The sequence below is a fragment of the Morone saxatilis genome, unplaced genomic scaffold, assembly GCF_004916995.1.
Source record: "Morone saxatilis isolate NCDOM2014 unplaced genomic scaffold, NCSU_SB_2.0 Contig8, whole genome shotgun sequence".
In the NCBI taxonomy this organism is placed as follows: domain Eukaryota; kingdom Metazoa; phylum Chordata; class Actinopteri; family Moronidae; genus Morone; species Morone saxatilis.
Window position 1 is genome coordinate 21,463,373 of NW_023340257.1, and position 26,593 is coordinate 21,489,965.

The following is a 26,593-nucleotide window of genomic DNA, read 5'->3' on the forward strand; positions in this document are numbered from 1 at the left end:
TCAGTGTCATCTTCAAAAGAAAAGTAGAGCATTAATGACAACATGGTACATGCTCTCAGCTTTTCCCATGGATTTCCTTTGACACATTTTGCCATCTGAAAACCATATTCCCACTGCCAGAGAATAGTGGAAATTCCCATCTGGCCAATCAGTGCATCAGACTTGCAGTGACATTTCAGGATTTTGGAGTCAGCCCTCAGAATAATCTATATCCTTCTAATTACAGCCACTCCTCACGACTTAAAGATACTTATTTTCTCTATGAACTTAAAGACAGTGTCCTCAGGCCTCCTGTAACTCCCACAGTCCATTTATAAAGTACACTTAACAGGAAAAGGCATGGGGAGCACAGAAAACATCGTTTCATAGCAGAGAGAGCATGCCATTAGTGTATGTGTTTCCCTCGCAGAGTCCGTATGGGACAGGAAGTGCATCTGATTGAGGGCTCTGAGATTGGGGGCTTGTTGGAATGTTGCATGCTGATCCCCCAAAGTAACTGAAGCCTCAAGTGTACCCTGCCCTGCTTTCAACCCCTCTGTTTCCTTCCAAGCCTTCATCACTCACAGATTTCTGTCTGCTCTGTGTATCTAGGGAGGACATACAATGACCTGAACCAGTACCCAGTCTTTCCCTGGGTTCTCACCAACTACGACTCAGAGGAGCTGGACCTGACCTTGCCAGGGAACTTCAGAGATCTCTCAAAGGTACAGAGGCCTCTCGGCCAAGCACCTCCGTATGACAGAGGAGGGAGAGGTGGGGGGGACAGCTAGCCCTGACGGCAGGGAATTTCCTTATTAAGGCCCAGACTGTAAAATAATATCATATAATAGCTAAGGAATCATGTGCAGAGTCTAAACTCATGAGATGGAATGCAGAAAGTGGAAAATACTGGTTTGTACCATCCTGAAATTCATTCAAGTTTACTCGCCATTTATTTGGTACTGTATTGTTTCAGTATGTAGTTTGTACTTGTTTAAAGTGGCTTTCTGGTTTCTGCATTAGAGAGGATCATACATTTTATAAACATATGTGCCTTATATACTACAGTATCATTCTTTGATTTAATTCACAAAAACAAACAAACAAACAATAGAATAAACACATACACAAAAGCACAACAAAAACAATCACAACACTTATCCAAAATACAAAATCAGACCCACACACATAAATAAATAAATAATTCTCACAGTTAACAACTCTTTCAGTGTGGCAGATCTCTAGGCCTGGGCCATGTGGTGGAAACCAGTATGACAATGTTAGAGTCGCTGTAATGAGTATTTTTAAATTAGCAATGGATCGCATGTCTGCTCGTAAGTGAAAGCTGCCACTCGTGGCGATGAACCCCCAGGGAATTATCACCCAACTGCAGTTCCCCTCAGAGCTTTATAGCGTCTTTCAGCTCATTGTTTTGGTTTTCCCGGTGCTCTTTTGTTTTGGTTTGCTCCTACCGCTCTTTTAACGACATTTTTGAATGTCAGATTTAGTTGATGAGATGAACATGTTGGATCATTAAGACCTAGATATTTATCACAGGACAAAAGAATGCCAAAAGGAGAGTTCCCAAATGAATGCTAATGTTGCTAGATGTCTTCTGGATGTGGAAATCAACAACTAAACTAAAATGTTCACCATAGGAACTTGTATAAAATGCCAAGGGGGGGTTTAATAAAAATATTTATTCATTAACAATATATATCATGATACGTTAATCATGATAAACTGATGTCCAAGCAGTAAGCTGTGTTCAAAACTAAACTCTTCAAATGTGTAAAACAAACCTTCAATAACTAATTCTGTCAATTTTTAATTACAGAAAAAATGTAGAACAATATGATCATATCATTGCTATTGGATTCATATTGAATTTTTGCCCAGTCCTGCCCAACACATTTCCTACATACTGTATTATGTCAAAAATAAAGCACAACATATTTTTATAGCTGGTGATTTTATTAATTAAACATTGCCATTCAGTCATTAAAGTTTCTACTTGGATTTGACTATCAAGGTTAATGAACTGATAAGAACAGGTCATAAGCACAGTGTTGCAGCGAATGTCCTTCTAAATGTGGCAGATCAAAAACACATCAAGCTGTGCAGTAGCGAGAATCCTGCTAACGCTGCCAAATCACAAGAGCTCAGACACAATGACACTAATGCCCTGCAACCCTGGGAGATAAAGTTCAGCGTTATGTTTGCTCTGTCTTTGACTGAAGAGTAAAAGGCAGCAGATCACTCTACCACAAACTGTGGCCTGGTTTACTTGTTCACCACCCCCTTCTCTCTGTCTCTCTCTCTCTCTCTCTCTCTCACATGCACACTGCAGCTCACTGACCTGAAAACAGTCGCATTCCTGTCTGAGCTCTCTCTTACTCTCTTTATCGCTCCCTCATTCCCCCTTGTTTCCCTCAAAGCGCCAACATTCGAACACTTTGCCATCTCAGTTCTCTACAGTTTGTATCAGTTTTCAGCCCTTCAAGGAATGTGTGCTGTGTGTTTTGTAGTGGGACAGGAGGAGAAGGAAGAAAAAAAGGGACGTTACTATGAAACACTTCACAAAATTTCAGACAAGTTAGATAGAGAGTTGTGAATTTGAAAAATGAGCTCCCACTGTTTTGGAGCACCTTCGCATTTCAGTAAACCCTTTTTGGACAAACAGCTCAGTTGTGTTTCTTGCCACTGTCATCTCAGCACATGTCGGCTTTTGGCGGCTCCGGCCTGTGGGGTATCCAGGTGGGCTGAGAGACCCACAGTATGTGTGTGTATGCATGTGTGTGTTGAAGGGGGTGATCAGGGCTGAGCCATGTGCACCCCTCCTGCCCTGGGGAGACAGTTATGTATTGTAATGTATTCCAGTGACATCCTCCCATGCTGTTTACAGGGCTGAGCTGCCTTCATTAGCATGAGTTCACAGCCCGTGTCTCCTGACAGTTGTCCTTGGAACCCCAGGGCTCCTACCTCCAAAAGTTCACAGCTAGTATAGCAGGGAGGGACATAGGCCCCCACACTTCTCTCTGCTCGGCCTGCCCTTTTGTTCAATTATGGATCAGAGATAGCAGCACAGTCTCTAGAGACTTGTTCATTGTATATTAGGGCTGTGTGTCTCTTTCTAAGGTGTATGTCTGGTGGTTGTGGTTATGCACCATGCTTGCTGTGTATGTGTGGTATCTAAGGCTGGGTAACATTTCATCTGTTCCTAAAAAGTACGGTGGTTTAATACCCAGCCTTAGTGGTTACTACATCAAACTTTCTTTTACACATTTCCTGTTTTAATTGGTATGTTTATTTTTTTCTGCAGCAATAAAATCACCTCATATAATATGATCTGTCACTCCAGAGCTCAGTGACCTGTAGCCTTATGGAGATTAATTGTTATATCATTACTCTTAAAAATTGTAATCGCAGCTAAATTATAGGGTGTAAACTGGAGCACACTAGCATTGCACAATTTGGGAAGTTTTCTTTTCCACAGATCTGAGTCATACCTGAGTACTTGTTTGTCACTTACAGGTGACTGCCACTTGATGGACAGCATTGTTTAAACTGCAGGAGTTCTGTGCTGATCTGCCAGATAATATCCTCCCAAACCAACTGCACACACCTACAATTACCTGCTGGTTGGGTGTTCAGTCAACCATGAACAGTTCTATTGAACACTGCATTGCTTTGCCTCGGGGCCGGAGTTCTGCATATTTGGATGTCAGATACATTCATGCAGTGAAGGGTTTCATTAGATTCTAATGATTATTTCTTGATGGATTGACAAGTGGATGATAGATAGGCGGAAGCTAATCTTCCTCATAGCTGTTAAATGATGTGATGGAAATTCATATAACTGCATAAGAAGGTGAAAGAAGCAGATGTGGTGTAACACTGTGCTTCTTCACCCGGTGACAAAAATTTGTTAGATGTATGCTTTGTAAAATATAATTTCAACACCAAAAAGTGACACATACACATTTCTCAACCTATGTAACTGAAAGTCTTTACATACATTTTAACCTCACCTAAAATTACTAAAATAATGCTGATATTTTTTATTTATAAGCACAGTTTGAATGCTCAGACAAAGATCCATATTCTGTTTCCTTCCGAAAAGCTTGAGTAACGAAGACTGCTGTAAAGAACCCTTCCACACTTATACTTTCCATAATGGAGCCTTCTTCACTCTCATTTCCACTCCAGTCAGACTCTTTGGGAGCACATCTGCTTTATCTTGAGTTTGAGCAACTTGATTGCATTAGACTGAAGCTGCATGCAGCCCTACCTCTGACGAGGCAAGCAAAAAACGACTGCGACTTCTCCTGACAGAGCACCATAGCAACATACTATAATTTAATTTATTTTGAAATATTAAATGCAATATGAGTCTCTTTGGGAGGTAGCTTAGATATAACCAAACAAATGGAGACACTGTCTGCACACTCATTCACCAACACCCATGTTTATTTTCTGCATCTTTGGAGTGCAACACCAGAACTGATCCTGATTGAATCTGAAGCCAAATCTAAGTTTGATCATACTTTGTTGAGTTGTGTTGATGTATTTCACTGGGTCAGGTGTTATACAATAAATGAACTCGGATAGGAGCAAGTATGGAACTGTCTAAACCAGTTTTCATTGTCTTATATCTGTGATCAGTATAATATGCAATGCAGGGAAAAGGGAAAAGGTGATTATTCTTTGTTGAACAGAAGTAAGAAAAACCTGATTTTGACTTATCAACAGATGTGGCTATGACAGGAATAAAGGTACTGAAGGACCACTGAAGTGCGTATTGTTTTTTTATTCTAATTAAACAGCTAAACAATCATACATTCTCCTCATATTTTTGGCTTTCATAGTCAAAACAGAAGCATATAGAAGCATTACCGAAGCAGTTTGGTAGTGTTACCTAGAATTAGACATTTCCATACAGAATACACCATATTTATAGCAGTTTTTTTTGGCCAAGGCAGCACACCTAGGCTATGTGGAGAGGATTCGGACCAACCTGGAATCAGCCTTTTAGTCTTCAGAGCAACAGGGAGCTACATTATGCTTTCATGTTCTTGTAGCTGAGATTGTGTCATCTTGGCTGTGGAAGTAGTGTCTCTTTCAAGGCTATCTCTGGTCAGTTCATTACAATTTCACATAGTTTCTTTTATCAGTGTGATTAGTCTGTTTTGGTGTCAAACACTGCCTTTATTCTATGACACATTTGTAACACAGTGGGATGTCAGGATTTGTTAAGACAGAGAATTGCATTCAATGTCTAATGTGACTTTTGAAGCAAGGTTTTTTTTAATCAACTAAAACCAAACCAAACTAAACATTTTTAAATAAAAAAAAAACTTACAAAACAAACCCTGGAAACTATCTGAAACTAAACTGAATTGAAAAATAAAAGTAAAAATGAAATAAAAATAAAAACTAATGAAAAGTACTAAATTATAATAACTCTGCTTTGGAGTGATGCAGTGAGTCCAATAACCAACACTCAACACTTTGTTTTACAACTTCATGTTTATATACAAATGGGCGACCACAAAAACCCGAACAGCTTTAATTTTCCTTCTGCTTTCCTTCTAATTTCATTTATTCATGTTTTTTGTCAACCCTCTGTATACGTCTACACATGCACATTCTACAAATATGAACAGAATTTGCTTTATTATTTACATCAGTGCAACTGTTTTAATCACCTGAGGAAAAAACAGTTGGCCATTTGTCAACTTTACTTTACACCTATAAAATATACTTACCTATATTTAGCTGTTCTCTGGTTTTTACATATCAGTTCAGTGTATATTTGCTGTATCCCAACAGTCCCAATGTGAGCAGTGATCAACAATCTACCAGGTACAATTCCTTTTAAGATGACAGCAACCTGTAACAAAGAATAACTTCTTCGGTGATGTGGGTAAACTGCTAAAAGTCTTGCCATGCAGTCAGTATAATTATCCTAGCTCACCAACCACACAAGTTTTCTAGAAAATAAAATAAAAGCATTCTTACTCCTACACTACACTACAAGTAACATAGAAAATGTCTCATTATATTTATGCTTACACAGCTGAGCGACTTGGGAACACTGTGAGAACATTTTTGCTTCATTTATGTTGTGCCAAATAGAAGAATGAATAGGAAATAACTTGTCAGTAAACACGTCTTTGGATCTCTTGCCTGTAACTTGGTGCTTCATTCAAGATGTGTTTGTGGTTAGTTTATTGTCGGGAAGAGGTTGAGAGGTTGGTGGCTGCGGTAAAGATGTACTTTTTGAATGTCTAAAAAGTTAAAGATGTAACATTAGCTTGTACTATTCCTTTAAGCACAATTCTATGTTTCATATAACATACTCTTGCCTATAATAATATGACTGTTTTCCACCTTATTCTGGTATCATGATATTAAAATAGACAAATAACACATTTAATAACCATTCTGTGAGCTTTGTTTCTAATACCTGTGAATTGTTTACTTATTCCTCTCTTACACACAGTATGATTACCTGCGGCTGTCTTTTCCTTCTTCTGTCACATGCATCACCTGAATTTTTCACACAGCTCTAACTTGCATTAGTTACACTAGCGGCGGTTTTACAGAGTGTGAGACGTCTTGTGGCTCGCACCCCAATCCAGCTGGGCCAAGACGTCACATGCAAGGCTATTATCACCCCATAAATCTATGCAGATCTCAATAAACTTCTCTTTCAGTCTATTCAATTGTGCTAACACTGATGTGGACTGCCATTTAATTTTAAGGAAGAACCCAAAAAAAAATACAAATGGCCCAGTTTGATCAGGCATATGCACTGTGCCACATATGGATATGACCATAATCTACAAAATGTCCAAGAGCGTCTGTCTGTCGTACTGAGGTTGCATATAAACTCTACCCAGCCAAAAGAATGGTCATTTTAATAGCGTCAGAATAAGTGACTTTATTTTTCGGGCATCAGTCTCAGACCATTTTGGATTGAGGGCTTTTATTTTATTTCTTCCCGACCTCTGAGCTTCAGCTTTCAGGTAGAAAAGCTGCCATTGATTACATTACCAGTCTCCCTTCCCCCTCTGTAACCGATGCAGTGGTACTGAGTATATTAATATTGACTGCCAATATGCCTCCAAGGCCCTTATATTGGATGGGGTGATTGAAAAGGCAGAGAAAGCAATTTATTCACCACTAAATGTATGTTTAATGGGAGTAATTTTGTTGCCTTAAGAACACATGAAAATGAAACAGCCGCCAAAGGGCAAAAACCCAGTGATGGTGTCAGTACAATATTGAAATGATTACTGAGGCTGCGGTTAAATAAAGAACCATGCTATCCAATGTTTGGCCTAACTATGAAATAATTGGATGGATGTCAAATAAATATAGCAGTGATGTTATTTATTTTCTTTTTTATAGCCTCACAATAATTAGGCAGCAGTTCTTTAAATGCAGAACTACGAATAAGAGAGTTTTTATGATTTCTGACATTTTCAGTCTTGATATTGCATTTATTGCTCATTTGGCATTTTGGAGAATTCAAGGTTCTGCTGTTTACCAGTAAAAGACTGGTTTGGGGTTTTTCGAAAATCTGTTTTTCTCTACTAAGGTGGCAAATGTTCAATACTTGATTGTGTGCATATGTTGTGGGGATCTTCTATAATAACACTTGAATACATTAATGTAATCTAGAGCAGTTTTTCTGCAGTAAATGCTACCCGATTATGCTCAGTTTGTTCCAGTTATTTTGTCAGTTTTTCATACTCTAAAAAACTGATGTTGAATCAATTCTACTGAAGCTTGTGGTTTTACATTATTATATTGCAGTATATTGTATAGGTCCTGTAACTCCCATCAATAGTGCCTAGTAGCACAGAAGGGCTCTGAACACAGATGGGAGTAGCAGTGCTGAGTAAAGTGTTTGGCTCAGTGGGTGTGTTGGGTGTAAATCAGGTCAGCCTGGGTTAATCCACATGGATTACCCACAACATTTAGCAGGAGACGCTCATATCTCCTCCTTCCAACCTTAGTGCGCCATCCTGCTCACCCATGCCACCATACCCTTGTAAATTCCAGACAGTAGACAGTGCAACAGGAACTTTTTAGGGTTCAGGAGAATAATGGGGTCTGACAGATAAATCCCAGAGTAAAGCTCCTTGTCTGCCCTGAACTCTCCCCCAGCCTCTCTGCCGGCCTTGCCACATGTACCCTAATGGGGAACTACTAAGACTCTGCAAGTCTAACTCTGTTAATTACACTCAATTATGCTTTCCTAACACAAAGAATACAAGGGCAGGTAATTTACACTATATACCCAACAAAAGATTGCCTCAAAAAGGTTTCACTGCAGTCATGAGTTTGGACCATCACATCACCGGCTACATGATGAAAGTATTGGCAGCAAATTGTGTCCCCAGGCAAAAAACTCACATGTTGTTGTTGCAGCCAAAAGGTGACACTTACAAAGTGTAGTACAAAAAAAAAGACTAAGCTATCGACTACACAAAAATAAATGAACTGAATTTTCTATGGATGCCTTTGTACACTCAAATGATCTATTTTAAATAAGTATATGGAGCGAATATTTCCCTCTGTATCGGCATGATCATTAAAATTTGATTTAGATGGGAGACTGCTCGAGAGACCTGCTATATCTGTTAGCAGTAAGATTTTCCATTTTGTGGATCAAGATAGATGAGGATTGGGCGGTTCATGCAGAATATCATGCAGCAACAACTGCAGTTCCCTCTTTTATGAGGAGCGTGTGGTTGCTTAATAATAAGTAAAAGTAAGTCAATTTTATGAGTTAGACTTAAGTTTAGCCCTGATGTTTCAAAGAAGACTTTACTAACAGTAAAGACTGAGTTTTATGTTTTCTGATATGAGATGTGAGATGTTACAGTATAAAAAAAGACTACTTTTGGATAACAATAATTATGTCTACACTTAGATGTGTAAGAAGAGTAGAAGTGTAAATTATGCCCAATTACTTAACATATATTATGCTATAGCATTAGCTTGCACAGTCATATACTGACCCATAGAGATCATTTTGGTGAGGTTACCATAGCCTAAACTTCTAAAACTCACTTTAACAAAATTAAGAGTGATGATTTTTTTTCAGCAGTCTAGCTGGCTTGCATTTATAAGTGTTGCTGAAAAAACAGCTTTCACTTCCAGTATTTCAACAAGCCATATATTGGATTATTGGAGTACACATAAAGTGTAGTTTTTACTGACCTGAAGACACAGTTGAGTTAAATAAGTCTGTATAAATTGTAAGAGCAAAGAAAATAGCTCATATCACTTAAATTGTAAAGTACTCACACTGGCTTACAGTTACGCATAATATGGGTTTTAAAATCCTTCAACTTGTCTATAAATCTTTTCATGGACTTGTCTTTCACTATATTGTTAACATGCTGCCAAGACATGTGCCTGGTATAGTCGTCAGATCTACTGCTCCCTGAACCAAATGCTCCCTGAAGCTTCTGCAGTTTCAGCTCAAGATCAGTGACAAGAACGCAGCTTTTAGCCTTGCTTTGACTTGAAGTTATTACTATGTTATTAGTATTTTGGTACTTTGACTTGATTTTGACGGTTCATCTATTTCAACTTCCTTTTTTAACTGTGCTACGAAGGTACTGAAAGGCTGGTTGTCTCAATACTTACTGAAATATATAGAGGTGTTGTTCCTGTATGGGTTTGTTGTAATATACTGGCCATGGTAGTTATCAATAAGGCTGTCTACTTTCTCTTTAATGTCTAAAGATTATTTTCTTTAGGTTTTCAGAATTTGTTTCATTAGCTGTTTTAATGTAAAGCACCCAAGCTTTTTGGTTAGGCATGTGCAAGTCTATTTTCTTTATTACAAGTTTTACCAGTGAGAATGTCTTCAGTTCATGGGATAATGTTTGCCAAAAGGTGGATGTCAGAAACTCTTAAGAAAGGAAGCATCAACAAAGGAAGTGGTGATATATTTAGAGCAGGAAGTTTGCCTTCAAAAAGCATATGGCTTTTAGGGAAAACCTGTGTTTTATTTTCACTCCATTTCAAGAACTGAACCTCTTATTTCCTTATTTTTTCCAGCCTGTTGGTGCTCTGAATCCAAAGCGTGCAGCATTCTACGCTGAACGCTATGAGACTTGGGAAGACGACCAGACACCACCTTGTCATTACAACTCCCACTACTCCACAGCTGCGTCCACCCTGCACTGGCTTGTCAGAATAGTGAGTAAAATCACTCCTTCAACCACCTTCAAACCCATTATTGTACTGTGTTCAAAATCCCCAAATTAGTCAAGCATCTGAATAGGAATGAAGTCAAACCCACATGCTCAGACAGCTTTTCATTTTTGAGTCTGCATTAGTTGATTGTCACTTGTCAGACTTGATGATGCTGTTACTTTGAGGTCTGTCGGCTTCTGCACAGGAAACGGCTCGACATCTCAATTTGATTGGGCCTGAGTTAGACCAATGGCGCTCAGAAAACACATTTCACAGGCCAGTAAACCGGCATATGTGAACTAAATAAAGAGTGGCTGGGTAATGATTTACAGAGGCTGCTGTGACAGGTTTATGTGTTTCAGGCAACCCAGTGAGCGTTGGAGACATGTCCATCAAGGTTACTGAGCACTGTCCTCATTTACTCTGGAAGAGAAGGAGGAAGCACACGCACTCACTACCAATCTGTTCCCCACAAAACAGACCCTTATAACCTGCACGGCTTCTTTGAGTTGGTGTATATCAGATTTTGAAGTCAGCTTATTAATTTGAAAGAGCTTTATGAGAAGTTTGTACTGTATTTCTCCTCCTCCCCCATCATTAGTAGAAAGGGGCTGATGAACTGAGGGAGCTCCCTTGACAGCAGTTAGATTGGCCTCTGTGGGTTTGTTCCCACAATCCCTTTCTTCCTCTGGTGAGTGATCCATCCGCTTCAGCCGGCAATGGTCGCCATCTCAGGCTGAGAAAACCAAATTTGAGCCAATTATCATTATGGCTTACTGTACTCAGGAAGAACACTAATTAATTCTCCCCCAGGCTTGGATTCAATGAATGACTGATCTCTACAGAGATCCCTTAGTCTGCCACAGAAAAGAATAACAATGAAATAATACAGATAATTCAGAGTCTTCACATGTATTTTAATAATTTGCATGATAATCCAGTAAATTCAAAAAGTACTGAGATTTTCATTATGTTGGTTGTGATGGTTGCAGCTGAAATGCAGATCAAGAGGGTGACAAAATTAATGATTAGTTTACATTTGGGTGGAGGTCTGTTTGATGTCTAATTTGCTTTCTTTGTAGGAACCTTTCACTACGTTCTTCCTTTGTGCCAATAACAACAAATTCGACCACCCTGACCGCACCTTTTCAGCCATTGCCCGCTCCTGGAGGAACTGTCAGAGGGACACCTCCGATGTAAAGGTGAGAATCACAACAATAGTAGTACATTTCCTGCTTTATGTTTATATGGAAAAATGGTTCCCTTAACAAGTGGAAGTTAAATATGTGCTTATTATCTATTATTTATATATTTCCCTGTCACATACCTTCTTTAAGCTGGTGTTATGGATAGGTGGGTGTTAGGTATCTAATTTGGACAGCAGTCATAGTAAATATTAGTACATATTGCACAACATATCTACCATCAAAAGTGCAACTATACAGCATGTATAATTGGCAATATAACCATACCAGGCCTCTCACTTGCTCAACATTTGCCTCAACACCGCTGCAAAAATATATACCATTAATTATAAATGCCTCATCCAAGCAGCGAATCACAAAGACCCATGTGTACAGGAATACCCTAAGCACTTAGAAATGCACATTTGATTTATCTCATGCAGAAAACAAACTATCTCAGAGGTGGATCTTGTATCTCTGCATGCAAGCACTCATGAGTTTGAACAAAGGCTGTGTCTGAGAGAAAGACAAAGCCCTCCCTCTGCAAATCCACAGAGCAGTTACTGAAAATGCTGAACCCTGCTGATTTGCCTCCATTTTGCCCACTGCATAACACGCAGCAGGAATACGCACTGACCTCAAAGTGTCATATATTTCTAGCACACCCTGCATCGGGTAGTGTTGCCCCAGGCAATTAATAAAGCATTAATGACAAAAGCTATTTAAAATGTAGTCTTTTATGTACGGACAGGGCTTTTACTCGCCAGAATCTGGGTGAGAGCAGCCAACAATCTATGTGAGGCAGAGGCAGAAAGCTGCAAGCTACCGAACAGCTGAATAGTCAAACGCCACCCTGTTAACAAATACAGCCTACTTTCAACTACTTGTATGTCTGCATGCATTTGTTGTTACACACATAATATGGCTACTGATCTATTAGGAGAGGCATTGTACTGTGGAGGACAATGCTGGATTACTAAGAGTATTTCAAAATGTATTGGAGGCAGTAAAATATTACGCAAGAGCTTGTTTGGTTTTCTGATGGTGCAATAGTGGTAAACCAATTTATGAGGCAATGCCGCTATAATGACTGATGAGATGAAAATTTATTGTAATCCTTTTTTATAATAATAAGAAAAATCTTATTTCTTGTCTCTCTATTTTTTTTTGCAACCTTTCAACCCAGTTTTGAATTTCCTTTATTTGTATATATTTTATATTTCTTTTATATCTGTAATCTTTATAAACACACCCTGTATAAAAACAGTATTTATCAACATATTTCTATTCAAAATCAAATCAAATGAAAGCATAGGTGTCCATGCATGCTGACAGAAAGACAGCCAAACATATAGCAAGACACCCAAACGCCATGCAAAGACACCATGTAGCGACTGGGACTGAGAGGAGAGTCTGGGGTTAAGGTCAGCTTCAGACCAGTACACCGAGCGGGCCATCGGGCCTCTGATTAAAAGGCAGCTTGTTTTTACCAGGGTCTCTCCTTCATTAACCCCGGCCTCTTCCAGCAGTAATGACGACAAGACCAAGGGAGGCTGAACCCCTGATGGGGATGACCTCCTAAAAGAGCAAGTCAAATGGAAACAATCCTGTGTCGACCAAGCCCTCACCTCCTCGGCCACCCTATAATTATTGTGCATCCATACCTCTCATTTATTTCTGTGTGCATGCAGTTATGTTAAGCTGGCACAGCCACCATGGGCAGACTGAAGCAGACTTGTCGTGGGCACACACACACACACACACACACACACACACACTCATACACACACAAACTGCCACCATGCTGTCTGAAGGAATCCAGCAGCACTCCACTGGTGACAGATTTTGACGAACATGTCATTAAGGTGACACAGTGTAAAGCAATGGAGGCTTGTGTGATTGACTTGTTAGCCCATTACGATGCTGTTGCAGAATTAATGGCTGCCATGGGAGGGTGGCTTGAAAACAGAGCTGGCAGTTTTAACGGCTTGGCGGTGAGTTACGGCAGGAAGTTTACAGACGAAAAAGTGGAGGGAAAGTGCAGTTGTGTGTATGTGTGTGCATGTGAGAGGCAGAGGGAAGCAGAGAGGACTGGCTACTCCCTTCCCTGTCGTGTGCAGAGGGTGAAATGTGACCAACAGCAGACCAGCAGTGTTACTGGCCTGTACCTTGTCATGCTAACCTGCTCTCTCAAAACCCAGTGATTTATGGGGGCCTAAAGGCTCTGCACGTTATGTATCCCATAGGCAACATAAAACTCCATAGTACCACTGAATCTGACAAACACTGCATTCATAAAACAAGCCTGATACAAGGAGTTAAAATACTGTCTTGCACCCTCCATTACAACCTCAGTCTAAGAGACAGAGAACAACATTTAACTTGTCTTGTGTGTATGTTTTCTAATGAGGACAGAGCAGAGGATCTACATTCCTCGTGTGCATATGCCTCATTGTGCAGAGGCCTAATTCACTCATCCTTTCTTAGCTGTATGATCAGGAGGATAGGGGATCGAAGTGGAGGGTTCAAAATCACAGAAAGTATACATAATAATAATAATTTATGTTGAAAATATTTTTTCTTAAAAAAAAATCTTAAATTAAGTAGTTTTCTCATGATGTGCTGATCCGGTTCATTTGTTAGTTTTGGGGTGGGTTTTTTTTTTTTTCTATTATCTGTTATCTGTTTGTCCTGTGTTCTTTTTTCTTCTTGAAAAGCAATAAACATATATTTTAAAAAAAAATTAAGTAGTTTTGTATTTTAAGCCCATTAATTATCCAAAGCATGTGAAACCTGAATTTAAAACTTTTTTGAGATAATCATTAAATATCACCTCCTCTATTATTAGTATTTTTAAGACGTTTTGGTTACATGGTAATGCAGTTGAAAGTACAGACTGTCCAAATGTTCTTGCTTTCAAGGATGGTATGACATCTAAATTGAAGTTAGCTAGTTAAAGAAATTTTAAATAGAGGCACCAAAATGTTCACTGTAGTAGATTGTCTATCTCAAGCAAGTCTCTGCAAGTTTATGTTAATGATCTATAAATGGTTGCCTGGAAGGAAAGAACACATACATGATGTGTACTTAATGGGTTAAAAATCTTTTAAATACCAGCATGGTCATTCAACACAGGGGAAATACCTTTAGGAATAGTCTTGTCTCAAAACGTGGGTAAATATTTTCTCTCTTCTCCGATGTATGGAATCACACCAGGCTTTATGTAGGGGGTTCCTTTACCACGCTGACTTCCCCTCCACTGCAAGGTCCTGACCTCATCACAAGAGCCCAGAGACCAGGGAGAAAAACCCAACTCAGTTCCAGTTTCATTTAACACACCTAACACCTCTGCCTGGAATAACTGGACTAGCACCTCTCACCGCCTTCTCATGGCCTGCTGTTTAGTTTGTTTGTGTTACCTTTCCCCTTGAATTCTCGCTTCATCTCAGTGGGATACAGAGCCTTTTTTCTCTGTTTTTTCATGGCTCTGTCCGCAAATGTGTTATTTTTTGCACTTTACGGAATTGTTGGGCGATTATATGGTGAAAATGGTGGTATTAGACGTGGTCCTGTCAGTGAGCTGTAAAACATGAACATCTCTCTTCCTTTAAAACACAGGAACTGATTCCTGAGTTCTACTACCTCCCGGAGATGTTTGTCAACAGCAATGGTTACCATCTGGGAATGAGGGAGGATAGGACCATGGTTTGTGACGTGGACTTGCCAGCATGGGCAAAGAAGCCTGAAGACCTCGTTAGGATCAACAGGATGGTAAGTTTTAGGCATGTGTGAAATTCAGAAGGGATTCAAGTGTGTCTGTATATCATATTGTTTATTTATTAAGCCAGATGAATTATTACAAAATAATCAGACAGTATTAAAACATTAATCTGCCAGATTTCTGCCAGAAAAACATTTACACACTTTATCCAGCTTTTAATCCTTGTCGATTAAGATTGCAGTATTATGATAATAATAGAAATAAAAATGATCCGTATCATTTTTAATTGTTTACCAGAATAAATATAACATTTAATTTCAAGTATACATATATACTTCTCTTCTCACAGCAGCATATAAATATATTCCTTGTAACCTTCCCAGACATCTGTGTCTCCTTGTCTTATTCATGAAGCATCTAATAAAGTGCACCGCTCAATACTAACACTGTAACCCTGACCCCAGTGATGTCACTAAAGGACAGGACTGAGGGCAGGTTTGCCCTATAGTGTTACCTTCTCTAATGCCGGGCCTCATCACTTTGGCAGTGCGCAGGGCGCTTTCCGTCTGCATGTGTGTGAACGTCTGTGTGTGCATGTTTAATACAGACAGCCGATCAACATGTGGTCCACAACTCCCAGCAGGTTGCAGGAGCAGCACAGAGACAGAGCCGTCTCTTGCCCTCGGAAAAACTCTGTTTTCCCTTTAATCTGGATTCACTTACTGTAGAAACTCAAAAGCTCTCCTCACCACAAAGCTTAATGAAAGAGAACACAAACATTTCATACAAAAACTAAAGGATGAATGGCCATTGCGTATACTTACAACAGTGTAGATGCATTTTGAACACATATTTCACATATATCACAAATACTTAAATTAAAATGGTGTGTTTTTGGTAAAGCTGAATAAAGCTGCATGATGGTGACTTAGAATTTGGGAAAATTATAATCATTTGAAAAACTAGTACCCAGAAGTGCTCTACCACAATGTATACTGTACACAACATGTTTCCCAACATGGCTACTCTGTTATTATTGTACACAAAAGGGAGATGACAAAATTAGAATATAGTTTGTATCCTGTTTGCATTTCAATTTTAATTCATATTGTAAGATTCATAAAGGCCCTTATGAATTAGCCCATGAGAGGAGTGCCCTGGTAGCTCACCTGGTAGAGCATACGCCCAGTGCACAAAGGAGTCCCTACCACAGCAGCTAGGTTCGATTCCTACCTACAATAAAAGGCCTTAATAAAAGTTTCATATTTGGAAATGACGTGTAGCCCAGAATTCACACATGTGTATACATATATACTGGGATATGAAATTGATATCTCTGACAGCATAATATAATGGGTAAATTGACAGTTGCAGTTTAGAATGATAACAATCCTCTATCCTCCACTTTCTAATTTAGGCTTGATTAGTTAGCTCCAAGCCGCAGAACCTTCAAAAATGCTGCTAGGAAGACACGTTTCATACATGTTATGTATCCTGAGGTTAGGGGCCACAGTGTTTTTTGGACCAGAGGTAGAAAGAGGCTGTGGGAACACACTTGACCTTTTCAGCTGGAGTGACAGACCAGGGCTGGTCTTACGGAGGTGACCTTTCCCCGTGCTCTACCCACACTGCCTGTTCGAGCTCTATCAGCCTTGTATACCGACAGAGTTGGAGGGGTGGGGGGAGGGCAAGGAGGGAAGAGAGAAGGGAGAGGGTGGGAGTTGTTACGGGCATGTCTGCATCTCCAAAACAAGGAGAGAGGATGACAAAAGGATAACAGTGGATATTTTCTCACTGTTGAAGGCTACATGTGTGATGTTGCCTTGCATTGTTACATTCGCAGACCAGTGTATTCACAAGCCCAGAAAATCATAGTCTTCTGCCTCCATTTTTTGTCTTTCTTTTGTTCTGCTCCCTAGCTAGCCCACACTCTTGCTTCCTCTATTATTTCATTTCTGTCAGTGAACCTCTCTCCCTGCCTCCCCCTCTGTCTCACTCTTCCTCTTTTTTCCTTTCCTCCTTCTCCCTCCCTCCCTCCCTCCCTTCCTCCCTCTCTCCCTCGTCCTCCCACTTCCCATCTTTGCATGTGCCACTTTCAATTGTAGTGATATGCCCTGTGGCAAACTCTGCCTCTGTGTGCTTGAGCAGGCTTTGTTGGTAATGGCTGTTATTCCTGACGCGAGGGGAGGAGTGTAAATTCCTCTAGCAAAGCCTTACACCAGCATGCATGGGAATTATATTTTACCTTATTTTGAAACAATAGATCAAACCCCACTGCATCGCATCCATAGGTATATTCATAATAATTATCCGCCTTAAATCTTATCCCAAATCTCTCACTAACACTCCCACAAGAAATCAAGTCTCCTTTTTTCACTCTCACAAGTGATTCATCAATGTTGCTGCTGCACATGATTTTACAGTAAATTGGATCCCTGCTAGTATTGAACCGATTTCTTTGTCTCCATGCAAAGATAGTCGGTATTTTAAGTGGACAGAGAAATGTGATATGGGAGGCTTATCCCGAGTTAGCTCATTATATTAGAAGGTGGAGATGCAGCTTCTGTGTCGTTTTTTTTTCTTCTTCTGTAATCTTTATGTGCAGTAAAGCAGATCAAATACCTACCTTTATTTAACTAAAAGTTATTTTTTTCCTCAAAGTATTCATAATTAGTTCTGATGTGATGTAGGTCAGCTGTGTACATTAAAGTAGGCTGTGGTTTGTTGTGTTTAGTGTTGTGTGTAAAGTACAATTTGCGATGTGTGTTTTGGCCCATGTGCTGCATGCTGCTGGTATGCCTCTCACCTCTACTTGCCCTGTACTCCTCTGACAGGCCCTGGAAAGCGAGTTTGTGTCATGTCAGCTGCATCAGTGGATTGACCTTATTTTCGGCTACAAGCAGCGAGGCCCAGAGGCAGTGCGTGCCCTCAACGTCTTTCACTACCTGACTTACGAGGGCTCCGCCAAGCTGGACAGTATCGCTGACCCTTCCCTCAGAGAGGTAAGGCACATATACACATTGCCATGGAGACAAAGCCCCTCCCCTTTTTTATTCAGGCATAACTTCCTGTCTCTATTTGTCCTGGCATGTGCTGGAACTCCTGGAGCATTCATATCATGCATCTGTCAATCAATTATTGTGTCATGCAAATGCAACCGTGAGAGAATCGGGCAGAGCCGCTGACTCATCAAGTTCCCTTTGAGATTAACGTCATTTTGTGATGACCTGAGTTATTAATTTCCTCACTCTCAGATAAACAGTAATCTTTTAATATCTGTCCACATTATTCATAGATCCATCTTAACATCATCTTCTGTGCTCTTTTCTTCTTTTCTTCTGGTCTATGAATAATATACTGTATGTTCCTTCCTCTAATCAGATCAATGAATCTGACTGAGCTCCTTGATCAATCAACAGAGGTCACTCAGTCAATAGATGAGGGAGTGAATCCTCTTGTTCTTAACTAATTAATTGAATATCTATTAGCTCCACCGTACTACTCGTGAATAGCTTAATTGCGTAGAGGGGAAAGGGGACCAGAGACTGCAGCAGCTGGCATGCATTGTGGTACTTTCCAGTGTGAGCTTGTCTCTCCCTGTGATATCCACCATCTGCTGTCTGCAAAACAAGTCATTTATATACTGTCACTTCCAGGGGCGCCTTTATTTATCAAGTGACCACTATGCAAATCACCTGCAGAAGATTTGGCCAATCTAATTACCAAACCATATTGTGAAAGGTTTGGTTTTCATCATTTCGAGAAAGGTTTAGGCATTTTTTATTTTGCATCAGGCTGAGGAGGTTTTAGCTGTCTTACACCCTACTGTTACCCTGAGAGATGACAGTACTGTTAGTTAGTTGCACATTAGGAAGCCTGCTACTCAGACTCCCTAATTGTGCCCAGTTGATGCAGTAGCTATTGTGACATGTGAATGTATTTGTGCTGGAGAGAGAAATTGGCTCAGCTAATTGCAACTGATGTAATGCTGATATGATGAGCACTAATTAAGACAAGCCTTCATACCTTCAGTCATGTTTCTTATTCCAGATGTATTCTTCGTCTCTCTGTAACATAAAGTATGACCTTGTATATCTAAAGCCCATATACTAAAACATAGCAGTATCCTGAAAACGCATTATGAACAGATCTATTAAACAGGAATGTTAAAATGTAATTATTGGATTTCCTTCCATATACAAGTTGTGAATAATTGTAAATAAAAAAATATTAAATATAATTTCCCAAATATTAATTTGATAGTTTTACCGTACTTTTTTTTAAATTATATTTGGCCTTTATGCCTTTATTGATAGAAACAGCTGAAGATTGACAGGGAGGGGCAGCAGAGAGAGAAGGGATGACACGCAGCAAAGGGCTGCAGGTCTGATTCAAACCCGGGCCGCTGCAGCAACTCCGTATATGGGTCGCCAGCTCTACCGACTGAGCCAACTGGGCGCCTAGTTTTACTGTACTTTGATGCTCTTATTCAAAATTACAATCCCCTGCAATTTCCTGCACAATATATGCTAACATTATGATCATTTTGTAGATGATTTCCTGCATGATTTATCGTACCTATTACTGTTTACCACTCCTCCTGTCCAGCACAAGCTAGTCTGTGAGCTGCCTGTCTGAGCCAGTGAGGTGGAGCATGGAAAAGTGCCCAATGAATGTCTTGCTAAGACCTGCTGAAATGTGACGATTGACTCCGGGGTATTGATTCATTCTGGGCCTGACAGGTGAAACTGCAGATCTGGCATTAGTCACAACAATTAGGGCATTTGAAATGTCAAGAAATTAGAGGTCATGAGAGATAATTTCCGTCCGTGTGTCAGATGGAAATGATGACACCCTCTGACATGCCGCCGGGCCTCTGGTTGAGGGCACGGTGACAGCTCTACTGGGCACACTGCCGGAACAGCAGTCCTTCTCCATGATGCTCCTCTTGACAGCCTTCTCTTATGGAAAAACATGACAGCAACCCCTTGATTCAGACCCCGCTGTGTCACTCAGAAGTAAACAGACAAATTATTCATCAGTGGGACTCTAGTCCTCCTCAGCTGCCACTGCCCCTCCCACCCCCTCTGAATCGACAAAGACAACAAAGTGTGCTGTGGCTAGCCAGTGAAGGCCTTTGAAGCAGCTGACATACTTTAAATTGATTTCACCTTGATATTCTCACAGTGATGGGACAAGTGTTTAAAAACTTGACCTTAATGATAAGAAACTCCCTTCATATTTATCACATAGCATATAGGATCAGATAGCTGTATTAGAGACAATCACCTACTGATGGACATATTGCTTGAGACATTTCTGCTCCCACATACAGTAGTGTATATGTCAACTCCCAAGCTGTCACTCAAAAAACACCCCCAGGGTAATTCTTTGTTAGTACTTAGGGATTAAAATAAGTCCAGATAAGCTTACCTGAACGACATTTCCATTTGCATGTAAAGAAACAACAAGAAAATTACACAACAATTACATTAATAGTTTGTTTATGTGTGCTTGCATGTGCCTGTATGGTTTCTGTGTGGCTTTGATCTGTTTTTATAATCTGTTTATACTGTTTAAAAGCCAGAAGTACTTAATAAAAGCAATTTGCTTCTGTAATCTGTCGGATCTGTCAAAAGGTGAAAGGTTTAGCAGCTTCATATTTGTAGTTGCCACCGCTGATCTCAGGTGTCGTGACTCAGCATGATCCCACGCTGCTTAGCGGGTCAGTGCAAGGCCGTGTTTGCATTCTGTCTGACAGAGCTGTTGTGTTGCTGCGTTGCATGAGTGCACTGGAGGATGCTGTTGGGAGATCATCATCCACGGAGTCTATCTGTCACCAGTTTGGGGACCAGGCAGCAGATAGAGAGAGCTGCAGCCACTCACCTCTGAAGCCTTTAGCTCACGCCAAAATCAGATGTGAACAAAGTCAGACAGACAGACATGCAGACACAGTGTGTTATGATGGATGTTAGGTGCTCACCCAAGCAAGGTGGTTGTTGCTGGGAGAGGAGATCAGCCAGATGGCTTCGGCAATAAGTGTCACTTATCAGCCAAAAAGCAGAGCCTGAAGTGACTTAAACTAATGAACTGCCTGTTAAGTGCTCTCCATCTCAGACTGATGCAGAGATAAGTTTCTGACATACCTCTGAGAGGATTAGTGTTGAAGCACCTGAGAAATATTGACATGTTTTGATCATCTAGTCGAGGAACATGTTCTTCAGTTAACCTTCAACCAGTCAAGCCCCCTTCCCTTCGACACACACACAAACACAAACACACAGACAAATCCTCCCCCTTACACTCTGGAAATAATTCTTGGGCGTCAAGGTTGTCTAAGACTACCAAAACGGGACATGTAGCAGCCCAGTTTCCCTGGTAATAGAATCATCACAAGAAATATGGTGATGTTTTCCACATGGCCCTCTCAGCCTTTCTGATCTTTGTATCAAATTTCTTTATTTGAACAGACATTGTGACCCTCACCCCAAACCTAACCTTAAATAGCCATAATGTCAGTTGCTTATTGCTTGACGGACTACGTTGTAAAGAAACACTGACTAACACTTAATGGTTGCCAAATGTGCTCACCAACTCACACGAAACTTTCACTGCTGTGCGACAGCGCTCAACCGTGTGGACAGCGCCTTTTTTGGTGCTGTGAAAGATAGGAAGTGACCAGGGGGAGTTTGGGGCGCCTGTTTGGCTTGCAGGTGGCCTGTCCTAATTCAGTATCACCTCCAAACTTCCCATGCCACATCTCCCTCTGTGGCATGTGCTACCCAATAGGTCCTTTTGATAGTGAGTGGTGTGTACAGGCGGAGGAAAATGAGAGCTAGTCACCCCGGCAGTCAGAAGGGCGGGCGAAAGGCTGAGCGATGTATGTTCCATTGTGCACAGTGGCATTGACGGACGTCTACAAGCTCCCCTCTGATGGTGGAAGTGGCTCCAGTCACATCAATCACTCCCACCGTGGAGTGCCCCACTTTCAGTCAAGCTCAGCAGCTCTTAGTGCTTGTTTTTTTCCTCACTCACAGGAGGAAAATGAGATCTTTTGTGTATTTAAATGGAAGTTATTTTCTAATAATAGCAAAATAGTCCTCTGGTGTTGTGTTGTTTTGTTTCTTCTACACATGTGCTGTTTTTAGTTTATTCCTTAGTCACAAGCATCCAGACTCACAGTTAATTCCCCATAAATCATCCTTCATCAAGGTACCCTCTGCCAAATCGCCATGGTCTGCTTGTGTGATTTTGTGCCTCTGTTTCATACATGCTTTTCCCCTTTGTTTCAAGCACAATAACATCTAAAAGCGGGCCGGCCTGCTGCAGTCCTAGCTGGATGTCACTCCAGGTTAACGTTTATGCAGTGGGGGCCCCTGCGCCTGGAAATGGGAATGGTTAACTGAAGCATGTTAATAGGAAAAGGCTTGTCTCTTCCATACTAACACTTGGATGACTCTGCAGGCCGAGGGGGGAAGGGGGAGCACCCAGGCGGATTGGGAGTGCTCCCCTTTCCCTTTACCTCCCCCCTTCCTCAGAGGCACGGCTGAGTTAGGATTTGCTTGCATTGTCAAGTAACGCATTGACCCATCACTTTGATGCATATTGATTGTGACAGCCGCTCTCTCTCTCTCTCCTTCTCCCTTCTCTCTCTCCCGCAGGCCACAGAGGCACAGATCCAGAGCTTTGGACAGACGCCATCTCAGTTGCTTATTGAGCCACATCCTCCACGCAGCTCCGCCATGCACCTGGTGAGATCAGCGAGCATGCTGGGAAAATTCCCTGCACCTCTGGTGGTGGTGGTGTGTGTGAGAGAGGATTTGTGGACCTGTGTGAGCCTGGATGGTGTGTGTTTGCGTGCCTGTGTTTGTAGGTAGTCACAAGATTGAGATAGATGCTCCCTGATTTTTCACGTCTATTTCCTTCAATCCACTCTTTTATAACAAAAGATAAATATTTCAGAAAGCTTACCTCATGTAGGTCAGAGATCCGCAATATAACATCACAGTTTCAGCTCTAGTTTTCTGCATTGTTTTATAGCTGTTACTACCCACTAGCAGTGTGGTGTAAAGGGAAGAGTGCTCCCTACTGGCCTAGTAGCTCCCCTCTTTCTGCTGTAAGCTGCTCTTCCCTGTCTAATCCATGTAATAGCCAGCCTAGCCCTCATTATCCCCACATGGCTCTCTCTGTTTCTCTCTCCCTACAAGAAACTTTGCAAGGCAGATCCCTTTGAGACCCTTTAGTTCAATTTTCTACTTTTGCAACAGATGTGAATGTTTTCATTCACTTCTGTCAAAATCTCTAAAATTAGGGATAAGATGAGAGCTGAAACTGGTTCCAAACTCACAGAAAATTGTCAGGATCACTATCTCCTTCTTTGCCTTGATTCCTTTTACATGATGTAGTTTAACCAGAGGTTGGAAAGGTTGAGCTGAAGTTTGCAGTGGTAAAATAAGTACATTTTCGAAAACTCATGCAATTTTTAAATGCTTCTTCTTTGTTGACCAAACCGAATCTTTCTGGTACATGTGTATCATGTATGCACCATCTCATGTGTACAGCCTACTTCATCCCAGTTTTCCATGTCTTACCCTTGTCTTACCAGTCCCTTGTCTGACTGCACTGTCTGGAGGAGGCAGTGCATGAAGTCCTCCTCTGTGTCTGAACCTAGTTTTTCCTCCAACCTCCACACTAATTGCCTCTTTCCATTCTTTTTCTCACATCTTTTCATACTTCTACTGTTCATCTTCTTCATCCCCTGCCTTCCCACTCCTTTTTTCTTGTACTCCTCCTCTTCCACCATCACATCCCTCCATCCTTCCACACACTCCGCCTTTTCTCTCTTCTACTCAATAGTGTTTCCTTCCACAGAGTCCTCTGATGTTCAAGGACCAGATGCAGCAGGATGTCATCATGGTATTGAAGTTTCCATCCAATTCGCCGGTAACGCATGTGGCCGCCAACACCCTGCCCCATCTGACCATACCTGCTGTGGTCACAGTAACCTGCAGCCGTGTATTTGCCGTCAACCGATGGCACAACACCGTTGGTGAGTGAAGCTCAATGCACATGGCAGGTGATATGTCCAAACATACAAATATGCCCTTGTAAAAAAATAAAAATAAAATTAGGCCACACATGATACCTACCACAGCAGTGGCCCTGTAAAATCACTTCATCACCGTCACACACAAACCTGCCCTCCGCTCATAATAGAGCCGTAGCCAGCTGGCTATGTGAGAGGCTAGCACCTCCTAGGTAAGCTGACCATGAGTGTTTCCACATGTTTCTTTTCAGACATGTGTGAACAACATTACCCACAGAGCCCCTCCCTGAGAATCAACCTCACCTCAGGGTCAGAGGGCCAACGCAATGGTTACTAGGAAATTAGGCTGCAACTGCACCACATTCTCCTCACACGTCCCCATCTGTCACCGTAGAAACACACTGAGCTCTGGACCAAAGAGTCCGCACTGTGTGGCTGCTCTGGTTGCTCCCACACTAATGAACACAGCTGCAGCACCCTTGCCATCCTGTCGGAGAGGAGGAAAATGTGGTTTGGCTTTTCAGAATAATGATGATAATAAGGCCTCAATATTTTCAGGCATGTTGGTGTTTCAAAACTGGCTCCAGATACAGATTGCATGGATAAAATGTCTCCATTCAGTTTGACACACTGAAAAAAAAAAGAAGCCCAGTAAGACAGATGGAAATCTTTCTGATGGACCTCCAATACTTCCATCTCCTGGAAGAGACTCTGAATTAACTTTGGCTCTGAAAAGGGAACAGGTGTGTGTGAGTGTGTGTATGTAAGAATGCACATGTGCATAAGTTAGAAATAGCCTCAATGATTCATTTCCTTCTGTGTCCTTGCCTGAATCCAGGTCTCCGAGGAGCACCAGGCTACTCTCTGGAACAGGCCCATCATCTACCTATAGAGATGGACTCTCTGGTTGGTGAGTAAGCTTCCTTGTTTTGAATGGAAAATATAGCATTAAACATAGAAATAGACTATTAACTTACATATCTGTTTTAGCTGTAAGGGTCTTGATTAATAACTCAAAAATTGCTTGTAATACCTCAGGTATTGACACATGCTCTCTTTTTCCTTTTTTTTCACAGCCAACAATACTGGAAGCAACAAGCGTCAGATCACAGACCTAGTGGACCAGAGCATCCAAATCACCACACACTGTTTCGTGGTGACAGCTGACAACCGCTACATACTGGTGTGTGGCTTCTGGGACAAGAGCTTTCGTGTGTACTCCTCCGAGACAGGTAGGTTGCAGTGTAAACTCTATTTCCTATAGAGGTGTGCACTGATGTGTGGAGGACTGAGCACTATGATGGGAATAATACAGTATTGTCGCTGTTCTCTCCTGACAAGCCTTGTAGAAAAATGGATGACTATACTGTAATACACTGGAACTCACTGATAAGTAAAAAATTATATATTTGCTAATTTCCTTTCCCTGATAATGATTCAGTGGGAGCAAGATAATACCGTTGGCAACATAGCTGTTTAATTATATAAATGATGATCACTGCAGCTTCACAAGCGACATTTAAGTCATTTCATCAGAAATTGAGGGTCAGGCCTGCCCCAAGGGGTTCTAAGATGGATTGGAAAAATAAAAAAAAAAATCAGTTGTGTTTATTTTTCTTTTCTCTTACGAAATACAAGAGAGAAAAATGACTCTTTTGGGTTGAATTGCTCAGCTCTGTTCACAATAAGGCCAAAATCTGTGACAAGACATTGTTTAATTTTACGAGGTCATAAGCAAAAAAAGGTGGGAACCACTGATTTAACTACATTGGAAATGTTTTACTCCCTTAACTACAGTCAGTGGGGCTTTGAAAACACAGCTGACAGTAGTTTTATCATGGAACATTTCAGGAACTGCTGACTAGCAATTTTCGCCTACACCGAAAACTTGTTTGTACACATTCTTTTTAGGCAAGCTGACCCAGATCGTTTTTGGCCACTGGGACGTGGTGACATGTCTGGCCAGATCAGAGTCTTACATTGGAGGAGACTGCTACATCGTCTCTGGGTCCAGGGACGCAACACTTCTGCTGTGGTATTGGAGTGGACGGCACCATATTATTGGCGACAACCCCAATAACAGTGAGTAACAGTACGCACGTGCCATGTGCTCACACACATACAGACTACACAGTAGCTTCACCCTCAAAGTTACAGGAAACTTTTTAGTATTTCATCTATGAAGTGTACTCCTTTGTTGTTAAGTAAAAGCCGAAGTGCATTTTAAAAAGTTACATAGGAAGCAAAAGTCTTTGATCAACACTGGAAGAAAGGCATTCTACCCTAGAATCAAATAATGCGGAGAGACAGGGAGAGGATAATTTATCTGCACTGTAGCTGTGATATATTAGTGTGATCCATTGCATTGAGCTGTGCTGCTTTCAAGTAGAGGACTCCAGATGTCTTGGCATTGAAAATGGTAGACCCCAGTGTGTGATT

At 41.0% G+C, this 26,593-nt stretch overlaps 1 protein-coding gene across 1 annotated transcript in view; it reads left to right on the forward strand.

Annotated features, from left to right (window-relative positions):
- The window catches only part of nbeab (neurobeachin b), a gene marked incomplete in the record, with an annotated part of 186,689 nt that overhangs the window by 153,244 nt on the left and 6,852 nt on the right, over window positions 1–26,593 (forward strand). Inside the window, 10 exon segments of the mRNA XM_035680189.1 lie at window positions 592–704; window positions 10,066–10,206; window positions 11,286–11,405; window positions 15,006–15,158; window positions 17,943–18,110; window positions 22,770–22,859; window positions 23,980–24,157; window positions 24,993–25,064; window positions 25,231–25,386; window positions 26,066–26,236. Of these exon segments, the coding sequence (XP_035536082.1) occupies window positions 592–704; window positions 10,066–10,206; window positions 11,286–11,405; window positions 15,006–15,158; window positions 17,943–18,110; window positions 22,770–22,859; window positions 23,980–24,157; window positions 24,993–25,064; window positions 25,231–25,386; window positions 26,066–26,236 (1,362 nt within the window).